Source organism: Catharus ustulatus, chromosome 4 (genome assembly GCF_009819885.2).
Source record: "Catharus ustulatus isolate bCatUst1 chromosome 4, bCatUst1.pri.v2, whole genome shotgun sequence".
NCBI classification, from domain to species: domain Eukaryota; kingdom Metazoa; phylum Chordata; class Aves; order Passeriformes; family Turdidae; genus Catharus; species Catharus ustulatus.
Window position 1 is genome coordinate 18724974 of NC_046224.1, and position 15927 is coordinate 18740900.

General features: G+C 35.9%; 1 protein-coding gene across 9 annotated transcripts in view; it reads right to left on the reverse strand.

Moving 5' to 3' along the window:
- The window catches only part of BRD1 (bromodomain containing 1), a 67182-nt gene that overhangs the window by 30982 nt on the left and 20273 nt on the right, over positions 1-15927 (reverse strand). For all 9 annotated transcript variants that reach the window (XM_033059106.2, XM_033059108.2, XM_033059100.2 and 6 more), the window contains 3 exons: positions 8772-8928; positions 2427-2558; positions 73-201 (listed from right to left, as the gene is read on the reverse strand). In XM_033059106.2, the coding sequence (XP_032914997.1) occupies positions 73-201; positions 2427-2558; positions 8772-8928 (418 nt within the window). The remainder of the gene's footprint in view (positions 1-72; positions 202-2426; positions 2559-8771; positions 8929-15927) is intronic.

Here is a 15927-nt window from a genome sequence, read left to right on the forward strand (position 1 = left end):
AATGACTTGTTTCTTGTACTTAAGTGCCACCAAGCCACATGTTAACATTGGGAAACACAGCTGCAAACATACCTCTTTAAGGTTCACTGGCTGAGCAAATATACGAGCAGAATCCTTTTCCTGTAGCTGATCCAGAACCGATCGCAGAAGTACAGTGAATGGAATAAGCTGAAGTTCCATAGTAACCTGCTCAATCTTGACCTAAAGAAGTAACAGTTATCCAACTGAGCATTTTTCATTAACACACTGCTTTAAAGTTGTTTAGCAGCAATAGTACAGTCAACAGTATTAGTTGTATTATAGTATTTTAGATAAGATATAAAACATAAACACATTAAGTAAATTAGTTCAGTACTACTTTCAACATCAGCAGGCATCTATCTGACAAAGGTTTTCAGCTAATGATTTTATAAGGAATAAAAAACCAAAACAATAACAACAAAAACCCTGAATAGATCAAATCTTCTACAGTTCTTCAGAAACCAATCGGTTTTCCAAGTCTAAGAGAATGTCTTGTTAAATAATTTACGTATACCGATGCACACAGCATGGCCAACAAACAGAAGGAGTTGGAGGTCACAGTTTTGGTAGAGAGTTATGCCCTAATTTCCATTACTGAAATTTGGTGGGACAAATCCAATGACTGGAGTGTGACTATAGATGGTTACAAGCTAGTCAGAAAGGCGAAGAACATACCAAGGGGAAGCAGGGTTGCCCTCTACATAGAGAAATGAATATATTGTGAAGAGTTGTCTCAAGAAAAGCCAGGAGCAGGTTGAAAGGTTAGACACCAAGATGAGATAAGGAACCCTGTGGTTGGTATTTATTTCAGATCTAGGGCAGCCTACTGACAAAGCCTTCTTGCTCCAGCTACAGACAGACATTGCTTTTGCAGGCTCTTTTCCTGCTGGGGACTTCAACCACTCTGACATCTGGAAAAGTAGCATAACAGGCTGTAGGACACTCCTGGAATACATTGTGGATAACTTCACAAGGCAAAGTTTCCACGTGGGGCACAAGGAGATGATTCAGGACAGACAGCACAGCCTTCCCAAGGGCAAATCCTCCCTAATGGACCTAGTGGCCTAACCAACCTTTGGCCTTTTATGATGGAATAACACCATCAGCAGACAAGGGAAGATGTCATCTATCTGGACTTCTTTAAGGCCTCTGATATGGTCCCCAATTAAATCCTTCTCTCTAAACTGAAGAGAGATGGATTCAATGGGTGGACTGCTCCTGACATAGGTAAGGAATTGGCTGGATGGCTGCATCCAGAGAGCAGTGATCAATGACTTGGACTCTGGATGGAGATCAGCAATGAGTGCTGTCCCTCAGGGGTCTATACTGGAACCAGTAGTATTTAGTATTTTCCTCAATGAAGCAAGACCAAAGGATCAAGTGCACCCTCAAGATGACACCAAGATGAATTGGGCAGTGACACCTGAACGACGGGATCCCACCCAGACCTAGACAAGCTCAAGAAGCCGGCCCCTTGGGAATCTCATGGGGTTCAACAAGGTCAAGTTCCAGTTCCTCCTGCACCTGGGTTATGTCAACCCCCAGTATCAATAAGGGCTGAATGAGGGATGAAGAACTCAGCCCTGTCAAGAACTTGAGAGCACTGGTAGATGAAAACCTCAACATGAGCCGGCAGTGTGTGCTTGCAGAAAGTCAACTGTGTCCAAGGCTGCATGGAAAGAAGTGTGGCCACCAGGTCAAGGGAGGTGATTCTGTCCCTCTACTCTGCCCTTGTTTAGCCCCACCTGCACTGCTGTATCCAGCTCTGCAGCCCCCATCATAAGATCATAAAGCTGTTGGAGTGAGTAGAGAGGAGGGCCACAGATATGATCAGACTGAAGCTCTCTTCTGAAGAAAGGCTGAGAGAAATGGGGTTGCTCACCCTGGAGAAGAGAGGGCCCAAGTGAGACTTTACTGCAGCCTCTCAAGTACTTAGAAAGGTTTTATAAGAAAGATGGGGACAAACTGATTAGTAGGGCCTGCAGTGACAGGACAAAGGGTAACAATTTTAAACTAAAAGAGGGTAGATTCAGATTACATATAAGGAAGAAATTTTTTACAATGAAGGTGCAGCACTGAAACAACAGATTGCCCAGAGAGGTGGTAGATGCCTTATTCCTGGAAAAATTAAAGGTTAGGTTGGATGGGGGTTTGAACAACATGATCTAGTTGAGGATGTCCCTGCTCATTGAAGAGGGCTTGGACTATATGATCCTTAATGTTCCTTTGAACCCAAGCCATTCTATGATTCTATGAAAATTTTATGTATTTTAAATAGTTTGAAGTGCACAGCACGCACATGCTATTTCACCCTATGTTCTTCTACTGAAAAAACTGTGTGTGAGAATACTTAAATTATCTTTCCTGCAGGAAAGTTTCACCAAATTAAAAGGTGCTCCATTTACCTGTTCTCTTTTTAATTTTTCACGCTTACGTATAAGTTCTATCAATAAACGTGCTCTTTCAAGATCATGGCGCAGCCTTTGCCAGTACTTCAATTTTTCTTTTAAGGCTTGCATTTCTTCATCATCTTCTCTCTAAGAAAAGAATAAAAACATTTTCATGAAATGAAAAATGCATACATCTTTTATATAAGATAGCTCTATACAATTACAAAATGGAGAAACTACCATCTTACAGCTATGACACCTGCCCAAAAGCTTCATGAGCTTCATGCTGCAACAACAGAACATCTGTGTTCAGGGTATCTTCCAGAATTACTCGAGGGCCTAACTGAAAATAAAATCTAAACTGGAAAGCAATCCTATGGCAGTGGTTATTGACATCAGAAAAACCAACACAACAAACAGCAACCAAGAAACAAAAAGTTGCAGAATATAACACAGCATTTTTGCACCAAAATCCAAACTAGGTGAATACCACCAGTTTCTTCAGAAACTCCAGCCTGGGAGAAGCAAATTACTCATGTGGTCAACACAGCTCACCTCCCTCACAGCCAGCAGAACTAGGACACACTTGTAACAAAACAAAATAATTACGGCTTGTGAAGACAGGAAATGAAAAGCTGTTTATTAGTTAATATAGGAACTTCAAATGGTACTGCAGGTGAATAATGCAGCAATACACCCTTTTCAAAATGGATGAAAGAACTTAATTTACACATATTTTACAGTAAGTAATGTTTCAACACTTGCAGTATTTATATTGACTTGTACATACAAAAACGCAGAGTGTTCCTTTGCCTTTACTATTTTTCATAAGGAAAAGGGAGGATACTAGAACACTACTTGTAGAATTCAAATGGTATTGGTAATTCATCAAAAACAAGGCCATAAAGAAACTGAATTCCTAATATTAGTACCAAGTACACAAAAGAAACATCTGCTTTGGAAAATTACTACATTTTAAAAATGAGTATTTTATAAAAGCACCTCTGAGAGATATCCAGGACATGCTTACCCATAACTAACATAATTCAATATACACCTGTTAAGTCATCTTGGAGAGTGTTCTAAAAGCTAAAACAAAAACAGTAAATTCCATCAGCTTCTATATATAGAAGACAGAGGAATAAAGGAAAGTGGCTAAGCAGATGAGCAATAAACAACATTACAAATTATTACACTGAAAGCCATAAATTACTCAAGAGAAAAATAATTTAGAAGCACCACAAGTACTCTAAAGGTTCAGATAGCTCAAAAAATTGAATTACAAAAACTGGAAGCTTAAAAACATTATCTAATAGATTTGCCAGTGCTATAGTTTTACCATCTGCAGTGTATTTTATTGCTTTATACACTTTCTAAAGGTAAAGTTTAATTTTATTCAAATCTCTGATTTCACTGAAGTTGAAAATACTCAAAATATGAACTATTTCTGCACTAGAATATAGCAGTCTGGAAACAACAGTTTGTTCTTCTTTCAGTAAAAAAAAAAATCAACAAAAACAAAACCTAAAAACTGGAGCTAGAAACTTCTAATTGCCTTTCCCAATGACCATTACAACTGTCAGTTGTAAGTTCTTTTGAACAGTTAAATCTTTACATAGACACAAGATAATTTAACTGCTGGAGCCAGAATAGTTCAAAGGAAATTTTGACAGAAAATAGTATTAATATTTTCAATAATTTTCTATCCCTTAAAATTCTCAAGGGACTCACTGAAATAGAAAGTCTACACTGCCACTAACTGCGGCTCTCCTAAACTCCTTCATCTCTGGCTACAAACCTCATGTGTGAAAATCCAACCCAACTCTTAGCTGTACTATTTTTTCAGTGCTACTGTTTTTCAGAACCAAAATTAAATTGCCAGAAGTAGGAGGCTTGTCCTCCCTTTGCTTGCAAACATTCAGAGCCTGTTCTTTTGCCCTATGTAAATGCATAATTTAAGAAACTGGGGAACTGAGCCCAATGAAAGTTAAGTCAACAAAGAGTACTAGTTCTAGGGTGGGTCAGGAAACTTAAATACAGCAAGAAAATATAATGTTACAGCAGGCCTTAGGGTAGTTTATTAGACACTTAAGTATTTGGCTGAACCTCAAGATGGAGTTGCACTCAAATAAAATAAAAATCTTTTACACTAATCAGTAGTTTTATCAGTTTCATTCCATATAATTGGCACATACTTGTCAATCTGCATATGTGACCCAAAATATCAAGAGTACCCTGCCTGCCTTTTTTTGGCACACATACACTATCTTTCCGAATGGCACTCTGGCTTGGGGATTAATAGCAAACCTCCAATTTTTTGACACTTCTATGCAAAGTAATGTTGGCAGACAGTTTACAGCTTAATAGTCAAGACAACTCTCCTTTGCCCTAATCTATTCACTATCTGACATACAACATACACCTTGATTAGATTAAAAGGTCCAGGTAAGTTGAAGAGAGCGTGATGCACTGGTTTCCAACAACCAACCAGTAAAAACGTAAGACAGAAAGGGTTTCATTCAAATTTTTTAGCTTTTGCCACAGAAAGTTTATATTATTCTTTTTGGTTGGAAAGCTACTCTTGTAAGTCTTTCTTTCTACAACTGTTCTGAGAGTTACCAAGTTTCATTTGGCTGATGACACAAGAAAAACTTATAAAGAAATTCTCATTTCAAGAAGGACTCTTCATCAGGAACTGTACTGACAGGACAAGGAGTAGTGAGTTCAAACTGAAAGAAGGGAAATTTAGATTAGATCAGAAGAAATTCTTGACTGTGAGACACTGGAACAGGTTGCCCAGAAAAGCTGTTAATGCCCCATCCCTGACAGTGTTCAAGGTCAGGTTGGGTGGGGCATTGAGTAACTTGGTCTACTGGAAGCTGTCCCTGCCTATGGCAGCAGGGTGGGAACTAGGTGATCTTTAAGGACCCTTCCACTCCAAACCATTCAGTGAGTCTATGATTTTCCAATGGACTTAACTCTTGAACACGGTACTATCTAGAAAAGCGAAAACTTCTACATTTAGTAATACTGAGGGAAGAGAAAAACATTTTTAAGCCTAGAAAAAGAACATGCAGCAACTGAGAACTCGTCTCATCATTAGTATGCTACCAGTATCTCCATACCAGCAGGAATATTGTCAGTGTAGCACCATATCCCTCCTTATGCTGGATGTGAATGTGTGAGAACAGCCTCACTCCTTACAGAGACTGCAACTTAATATGATACGAACAAAAATAGAATGACAGTGATGAAACTGGACCTTGAGCAATACAATTAGATTTGACAGCATGCTCTGCTGGACTTGTATGCCAATCAGACAAAAGCACTTAGCAGTTGCAACTTGTGTTCTTAATGAAATCTTCAGTGCAGGTGTGACCTTAAGTCATCAGCACCTTCTTAATTTCTTCTAACAGTGCCTTTAAATCAATGTCACTACAGTAGCAGCAAGCTTCTACACTTACATTTCATGCCTTATTTTCATTCAAGCATTTTTAATGTTCAGGGGGAAAAGCTAAAATAATGAGGATGTAAATCTATCAGATTTACACTATCTTTCCTTAATTTCTAGGTGGAGAGAGGAGAGCAGAAACCATTCTCTTACAGAATTCCTTGTTTCTGCAAATGGTGAGGCAGTCCAGGTCTTTTTGCCTGGTTTAGAACTCTTAGACCCTCAAAACCATACCATAACTGAACTCTGAAATACATTTATTAGGAAGTAAGTCTAGACTGTAAAGACCTCTCCCTTAGCCAAATTTGTTCTAGTAACCAAACAGAGAGGGATCAAAACCACTTCTCATCACGCATCCTGAAACCATTTTCAGGGTTTTGGTTCATCATTACAACATTTATTTTCTGTTTAAACAACAATTAAGAAAACCCAAAGAAAACCACACAAAAAAACCCCCCCTGACTCTGTAACACAGCACTGTTTATATTTGATGAATTAAAAAAATCTATGTACGTTTCTTGACATTCTGACCCCTCATATAAAATGAAAAGATTTTTCCCATCTGGACTGAAATGAACAAAATAATCATGCCTATCTAAAAAAATTTAAGGTGTTCCCACAACAGCTATGCCATTGCTGTTTATTGTCTTGATTATAAACTGGCTTACACTTGGGAGTAACAAAATACAATAAATGCTTTGCAGTTATGACTGCTTTAATAAATAGCTATTGAAAGTGCTATGGGAAAGACAATGTCATTCATAGGACAGAGGCTACTCAATGAAAAGCAGTAACTACACATTTTGCATCAACAGAATCATTTAATACTCAGCTCGCCTTGAAACTAAATTTTACTTTTCAAAAGAACAAAATTTTTAATGGACCAATATACATAGCTTCCAATTTATTTAGAATATATTATTTCTGTATTTAAAAAATATTCTCAAATTAGAAAACAAATAAAGAAATACTGTCTCTACAGAAGTGTAAACATGCAATTGAATTTCAAAATGCTCATATTAAAGGCCTATTTTATTTTAATCAAGCATCAATTACAGTAAGTTTTATTCTGATAGTCATTATTTAAATATACAGAAATGTTGCACCCTTATCATGCCATCCCAGAAGGAAAACTGGCTCGTGTAATTTTTCAGACACTAACAATGGCCTAGTTCTATACTGCCACAATAGCACCACACTTATGTGTTTGACTTTCATATTTTATAAGGACTGAAGCTCATTTAAAAAGAAATTTATTATCTGAGTAAATGAATTTCAACTATTATTAGGTAACACTAATTAGGTACACTGCCAGGTATCACACTCAGAACCTCTCATGCAGAAGTGAAAGATTAATCAAACTTCAAAATGCAGTAACATAGAAACAATGAAAACAAGATAAACATGTAGTCAACTTATATTCAAAGTTGACTCCACCTAAAAGGAGTCCATGTAAATGGTAAATGGAATTTGAGAATCTCAGCTATGAGGAAAGGCTGAGAGAGCTTGAACTGTTTAGCCTGGAGTAGAAAAGGCTCAGGGGCAGAAATCTCACCAATACACACAAATATCTGAAGGGAGGAGGCAAGGAGATGGAGCCAGGCTCCGTTCAGTGGTCTCCAGTGACAATACAAGAGGCAATGGGCACAAAGTAAGAATGGATATGAGAAGACTCCTGTTTTTTATCTAAACTGTAAGGGTGACCAAGGACTGGCACAGCTGCCCCGAGAGGCTGTGGAGTTTCCAGCCTTGGAGATACTCAAAAGCCAACTGGACATGGTGCTGGACAACCTGCTCTAAGTGGCCCTGCTTGAGCAGTGGGGCTGTACCAGATGACCTCCAGAGGCCTTTTCCAATCTCAGTTATTCTGGAAATTATTAATTAGTTTTTCCACAAGAAAAGATAAAAAAATAAACACACACAAACATGACAGACCGAATAATTAGGAAGCAGTGTTTACCACAGTATTTTTATCAATCAATTACTTAATCAGCAAACAGAAATAAAATTCTAACAAAAATAACAGTCCCACTTCAGAGGGGGAAAAATTCCATTTAATGCAAGTAAATTATCATAGAATTAATTCCTAAGTTTTAGAGGTTATGTTACAGGAAGTCAAACACCAGGAGAATGGAAAGAACATAGGCTACACATTCCATTACATTAAAAATGGTAACTAGGAGGCAGTAAAAATTTCCACGCCACGATACTTCACAGCATTTTAAAGTCTACACACATGGATCCACACAACTCAGAAGTTTCAATTATGTTTTAAGCTATCCAGTAACTTAAAACCAAAACAGACAACCTGGAGCTGCTGTTAAAATGTTTTTCAGCAACTTAGTAGTAGGAGTGTACAACTAAACTTATGCTGGGCTACAATCCCACTTAACTGTGTCAAAAGTAAAACCAGAAGTTGGAACAGTTTGAATTTCATCAACAACTTGTATTTTGTTATTACCAAACAAGGTGTGCAATACAGATCTGAATTTAAGAACTGTAAACTATCTAACCCTTCAGCCTGTTAAAATCCACATTTTTTTCAAATGTCAAGATATCTGCTTTGCATCTTTTGATAAATTTAAAATAACTTTCATTTTTTATCTGACAGTACACTGAAGAATGAGTTCCAAAAAACTACAAAACTTAAAGAATAATGGCATTAAGGTATTTGTGATGATAGTATTTTTGTGAAACATCTAAGCAGAAGAAAAAGCTGTATAATTTTTTTTTTATATCTCACATATTAAAAAGTATTCGATAATTCCCAACTGCCAAGATAGGTAATACCACTCCAGATATAAAAAAAAGAAAGTTTTTACTTTGCTCTAGGTTTCCTAGCTTATTTTTAACTCAATAAAATGGAAAGTTTTTGATTTCTTCTCATAAGTAAAAAGTGTGTCACATACCTGTTGTGTGTTTCTTTGTGACTGTAAACTGGATTGCAGCCTTCTCAACAGTGGGACACCGTTCCTAGACAGTCTTTTAAGCAACCAGTAACTGTGCACGCGTTCAACAAAATGCTTCTTTCGCTGAATGGCCACCTGATTCATAATCTTATTTAATCTAAAACATGGAAAAACTGATATTGTATTTCTCACAGCAAAGCATAAAACATATTACTCTATGGAAGTTAAACATCACATATATATGAAAGCATACTCTAAAACCAGAAGTAATCACTATGATACTATCTTCCTTCAGTAAGATCCCTTCCAGTACAATTATTTCGGAGCAATAAATTATAACCAAATACATCTGTTTGATACTGCAGTTTCTATCAAATACATTAAAATATTTTATAAAGCTAAAGGGAATCAGTTTTTTTGTAGTCATTACTGGAAGAGCAATCCCAGATCAGGTCTGAGAATAAAGCTTTATGTGCATTTTAGAATGATTTTCTTATTGAAAATGAAATCAGATAAAAAGCTTCAAATCATAGCAAAAATCATCAGATCAACTGTTACCATCTACAGAAAGAATCAGTAGTTTATTTTACAGACAATACATCTTCAAACATCTTGCATAAAAACATCCACAGAAAGCCTTGTATTACTCTATTAATATTAAATTTCTGACAAATAAACAAAACAAAATTATAAAACACAGCAACAATTATTATTTTACCCCACACATACAATGAAAATAACCAAAGAGAGAAGCCATGAGGATGATATAAACAGTTAACAAAATATTTTGATCAAAATCAATCAATTTTCTCCAAAGGTGCTTTTTTTAACAAATGTAAATATCTGCGCATATCCTCATTTACTAATACTGAAAGAAAGTGCTTTATGAACACCACGTACAACAATATTGGTTCCTATTTTTCAAATAATGACATGTTAGATAGTCCAAGCCTCAAACATGATACTGTCTTCTGAAAATATATTAAAAACAAAGTTTATCTGAAACAAATCTTCAGCTGTCTGTGCCTACAGTATCTTGATATTACAGCAAAACAGAAGTTAGAAAAAGTTAATGGTTAAAGAATTAAAATATTTTCTCTCAGTATGATAATGCTGGTACTTGTAACTGGAGGCAGCCCTTGTAAAATTAACACAAGGTGCCCCAAGTTACCAATCCCCTGTATTGCAAGAGAGATAGTTCCTTCTTTTTGGGGGCAGGGGTGAGCTGGAAAGAGAGTTGGATATAAAACAGTTTCAGAACAGATAACAACAATGAAAAAGAAATCTGTTAATTCTTCACTCAGAATATTACTACTATCCATAGCACAACTCCGCAACTGACATGGAGGGTTTATCACATATTCTCCAAAATTTAATACTAAATCAAGCAAATACTTACTCAAGAAGTGTCTGATTTGTAGAGCAGTACCATGAGACATTTAAATAAGAATCATGATTGTATATACACACTAATATTTTTCTGCTTTTTCTCTTTTTGTATTAGGAAGCAGTTTTGTAAGTAAGTGATAAAAGCTAAGTAGTCAAAACACCTAAAGAAGTATTTTTCAGACTAACATAGTTTGAGTTCACCAAAGGTCATCTATCCCTGGCGTTTTTTGGACTGTACAGATAAGGTGCAATAGATCTATTCAGTGCTACAAACTAGAGCTAAAGTTTTCAGTCATCACCAGGCAAGGACAGAGCACACCAAGGTTTTCTTTAGAAGACAGTGCCATTGTGTCCTTTGGTTCCTCAATGACATTGTTTTTTAACTAATAATTAAGCTAGATGGGCATTCTTGAAAAATTCTAGCTTAATTCAAAGCTTAGAAAGTCTGCAGTTGGACTTCAGACTGTCTTGTACATCTTTCACTTGAAGGCAGACATAGGTCCCACAAATATTTACTAAATGCAGAACAGATGACTTCCTAAACTTCAAACAACATAATTAAAATTAATTATAGAATGCAATCAAAATCAAATAACTGCTTTCACAAATTGTTTGGAAACAGTAAAACCTACTGAATTGACTCAAAAAAGCACAGCCAAATACACAACTATTTGGAAAAATCAGAAAATCATAACATGAAGAAAGGTGCCTTGGCTTCGCGCCCATCAGATGCGGCAAGACTACGCAAACTTCTTTAGCTACAGCTTTAAGTACATTTACCAATTCACATTACAAACCATACTATTCATATATAATCATAACAGCAGAATGTTAAAAGAAGCTTAAGAAAGATGTTCACAGAAGACACCCTCCAACTTTCAAAATATAAATAAACAGAAGGTAATTTGGAGTGCCGAGACTACTTAACAAGGGGCTGGAAGCTACTCTGCCTTCCCCTCTAAATTAAACCAAGCATTTCATTTAAACACCACACAAGGGTAGCAGCTATATACTTGCCAAAATACAGAGCTCTGAAACTCTTCATGTGGCAGATATCTACAGAGCCTCTACACAATGAACTTAGTGCTAGGAGGATGTTACACCTGCTGTTAGGATCTAATTATATCACAGCTCTTTAACCATCCTTTTGCTTAGTCTGATACTTCCAGGTAGACTTTTACTGTCCCAAGCACTTTAAATTTTGATGGGCAATACAATCATTTGGGGGAAATGAGACAATGTTGCTGTAGAAGCCTGTAAGTTGCACAGACTGGGTACTGATTTTGAAGCTCCCACAATCTAAAGTAATTTTCCAAACATTCCAGAGAAGAATAAAAAAAAAAAAAAGTCACATATTTGGGATAGGTAATGAAGAGCTGCTTAAAGACTTCATCGTTTTGCAATCAGGATCTGGCTTGGACATGACAGGTTTAATTGCTACACCAGACTGATAAAACCCCAATGCAGATGCAAGGCTCAGAGAACTTAGGGCACCTCCCAGAACTACAGAAAACACCTCAGCAAAGGCATTTTTTTGCTACAGTATCTAGCAAAAGATATCTAGTTCCACACTAGAACTTTTTCCAGTATAAGTACATCAAAAAAGAAAAGCTTTCTGTAATATTTTCTACAGGCAAGTCAAGCATACCAACTACCGAGAGAAAAAAAACATATAATTTTCCCTCACCTTACCAGTTTTTAAAACAAAATACATTGATAGAGGAATTTGAAAATTCTTAAAAAGGTGATTGTGTTCCAATGATATTCAGTAACTGCTGCTATCTATCTGGGCTTGTAGAAGAAGCATTAGGTTTCAAGCTGGTGAGCACTGCAGCCTTTTGATGTCTTAGCACTAACAGTCATACCAATTATTGTTTTTGTTTTTTTAGCACTACATGCCAAAACTACACAGATGACAAAACCATTTTTCGGAGCTGTTTTAATTGTGTCACAGCCAACTGAGTGAGCCAGAACTACTTCCTTTCCCCAGCCCTGTAAAACACTGATGTGCACTACAAACGGGGATATCATACAGCTCCTGCTTGTCTTTAAAAAGGCAAAGGTCCCTTTTTAGAACTGAACCTTTGAAATAGTACCTACAGTCTCCTCACACGGAGACAATTGATAATCTACCCTGTAAAGAATGATACACCTATAGCACTGGTCAATGCATTCAGAGAGCCAAGTGTGTTACTCAGTCCCTGTTTCCTCGCCTTTTAGATAAATGCATAAAATAAATTTTGTCAATGTAAGAGATGTTCTTCTATCATATTAGCAACCTCACAGCTGCCTTCTTTAACTCATGACTTCCTTTCCCAGTTTCAGTTACATATCAGTGTGGCAACTAGGGCAACTGGTTACAGGGAAAAGTGAAACCAGTATTTTTGGTAACCAAGTGTGGCAGTTTAACCTAAAAAAGCCAATGAGAGATAACCACTTTTTATCAATCATTACTAACCACTACACAGACCATACACGGTTTTTATATCTGCAGGTATTGTCTGTAGTACTACAATACCTCAAGATTTTTAAGTTTTTGAAATATAAACTGGAGAAGACAGTTTCTTGAGCAAGTATGTGATTTTGACAACATTACTATAGTAACTCAAGCAACAAAGAACTTAATATGAAAATCTGCATTGATAAAACACCCAAAGGAAGATCAAGCATGCATTAAAACTAAATAATTTTTGAACGTGAATTAACCCTAGTATTTTAATTACCATAGCTACCATTACCATACAATTTAATTACCATACCATTGGTATTAATATGGTATTAATTACCATACCATTACCACACTGTCCCAAGTCTCCAGTTTTATCAGTTTGTTATTTTGCATTGTCCTTTATCCAGCACAGCACTACTAAAGGGACACAGAAAACAGGAAAACTATACTCTGTAAAATTTCATTCAGTGTCACTAACATACCAGTTTCTCTTGACCTATGCTAATATCCATTAACAATCAAATTATGTTCCACTTTACAGAGCAAACAAGATACCCTTATTTTCCCCACACAAGGACTGCAGATACGTTTTAAAATCTGTTAGAACAAAATGTAAAAAAGAATATTGAACAAGTTGCAACAAAGTAAACTGAGTTTGCAGAACACTTGAATTTTCAAGCCTTGTTCAGCAAAGTTCCACATAATATACTGAGACTTGTAGGAAGCAGAAAAGACACAAGTCTTCCCTACAGATAATTATAGTAATTCCAATGACATGTACTGGAAGACAAATGCCGTAAAACTAGAATAAAAAGCTATGGAAGAATTATCTGGGGAATTGTTAATTCTGGAGTCTTACCAACTACTCCTCCTAACTCCATATCCAAAACCTTCCATTTTTGAAGATCAGAATGCCCACCTGGACATATGAAACTCTCTTTACGCTTCTCATGGGAAACCTTGGTAGTAGTTGCTTAACAAAGTGTTTTTAAAACTTGTCTTTTAATACACTTTTTTTTTTTTAACAGTGAAAAACCACAGCTTTGTTATCACATTCCTCAATATAAGATAAAACTTACTATATGACTTATTAACTTAAAATATTAACTTAAAAAAACCCCTCAAACTATTCTGCCCAACTTGAAAGACAACAGAGGCAAATTAATAACTACGTAAAAATCAGAGTCCATTTGTATGTCTTTATTTCCTTTTGAAAAAGGATAACATTCCTTTAATACCAAGCAGAAGTCAGCTACATGCCTAACAGAGTACATGGCAAATCCTGGATAGACTGAAAAAGCTTTCGCTTAAATCTCTGCATTGTATGTAACAAATGCAACAAATACACACTTTCTTAATTAGAACTACTTTGCAGATTTTATTTCTTACTGTCTCTAATGTTTTAAAAGTGTAGCTACTGAATTTGTCGTTCCTAGGCTGGGAGTCTAACAGTATATATTTAATCTACTGATACATCTTCTGAAGCCTGAAAGTCTCTCCAAGTTTCTATTCTTTATTCAACATTTACTGGTATTTAAGTAGCATTTGATTTTGAACGCACATGTAAGAAGCACTTTGTCTTGCTTACATGACTGTGAACCCCCCACTCCTCTATTTGAGCAAGCAGCTTGTACAATTTTGCTTGGACAGGAAAATTAGAACAGTGAACTGAAGGGGTGAGGAAGCATTGTTATTTCAATTAATTCTCTGTTATCTTCTTCCTATTCTAACAACTAGAGTTTGTGATATTTCAAAACTTTGGATAAGAAAAAAACCCAAAACAATAAATAAAATTAAAAACCAAGACCAATCCCAATTTGAACAATGAAATCCCCCCACCCCATCAAACCAGAAAAATCTCTTCTCAGAAATCATATGTGCAGATTTACTTTAGCCAGTTCCTATACATAAATAGCGACCACACATGATTTTGAAATCTAATGCCAAAAAGTTAAAATTCACATCAGGTGTATTAATCAAAAATCACATCTTGATCTGTAGTAAGAAGAAAGCTCAGTATTTTTCTTCTAATTTTTCGTGCACTATGTAACTTGATCATTGAATGAAAAAAACTGCCAGGAGACAATTCTTCAGACAATGCATTCTTTAGATGTTTTGCTACGGCACAAATCACAACACCCTCTCTTTGCCACCAAAAAATAAAAAATACTGGAAGTTCACATAACTGGTGAAACTCAGAAGTTCTGAAAAACAAAATCACATAAATCTTGGTCTTCATAACTGCGTGAACTAAACCCCTTAAAAAGCACATAGAATATTACTGATACGCCTCACAGAAGTAACATTAATTTGTTTTAAGCTTCTTGGCCTTGTACACATAAAATAAACAGAAGGAAAAAAAAAAGTATTATTTTTACTCAAGATCTACTTTACAGTTTGCTAAATAAGTTACACTTCTCTGAACACATTAATTAATCCCTCATTTAATAAGCCAACCAGTGTCAAGAAGAACTAGCTTCAAAATAATGCTCTAAAGTTACCTTAACGTTTTTAAAATATTGCTGAGGCAAAACTAGTGAACACCACAGTCGTTTTTTTTTTTTTTTTTTTTTTAGGGAAAATTACTTTTTTTATTTAAGCAAAGAGATCAGAATGACATCAGCAGTAGATTCTACATGTAACAGCAAGGTTTCAAAGTCATAAAATGCAACAAGACAAGAAATATCAGCAGCCCATGACATCCAGCATTCCCTCCACTTCAGTGATTCTACAATCCAAGTATTCGATACAGTCACAAGACATACCTACATCATGCTCCCCTGGAATTAAAATAAGCATTTTCACATGATTCTGTGAATTATACATGTATGTATATTCAAGGATAAAGAGCTAACAGACATTAGTCTGGATTTATTCAACTTCCAAGTTCTTTGCAATGCTGGCCCCAGCAATATTTTTCAACAGTTTCTTTTATGCTGAATTTTAAGGCAAATTTCTTGATCTTTCCCCCCACCTTAAAAACTTTTGGAACGTAATTAAAAAAAAAAAAACCCCAGAGTACCCTAAAAAATGTTTTAAAAAATCCCCAAAATAAATCCGCAAGCTACACGTATCAACAAGCAGCATTATCTGTGAATACAAACTGACAGCATCTTGAAGGCTTTCTTAACGTTCCTTTCCCATTATACTGCATTTCAACACTTTCTGTTTATTTATTATTTATTTTTCTGGCCACACTTCCTTTCAGGGACAATCAAGATTCCTGCGTTAAGATAACAAGATTACATTTAACTAACTTGGTAAGAAAGGTCAGGATAGCTCAACCAGGTGAAGTATAAACCAAAAGAAAACACTGGT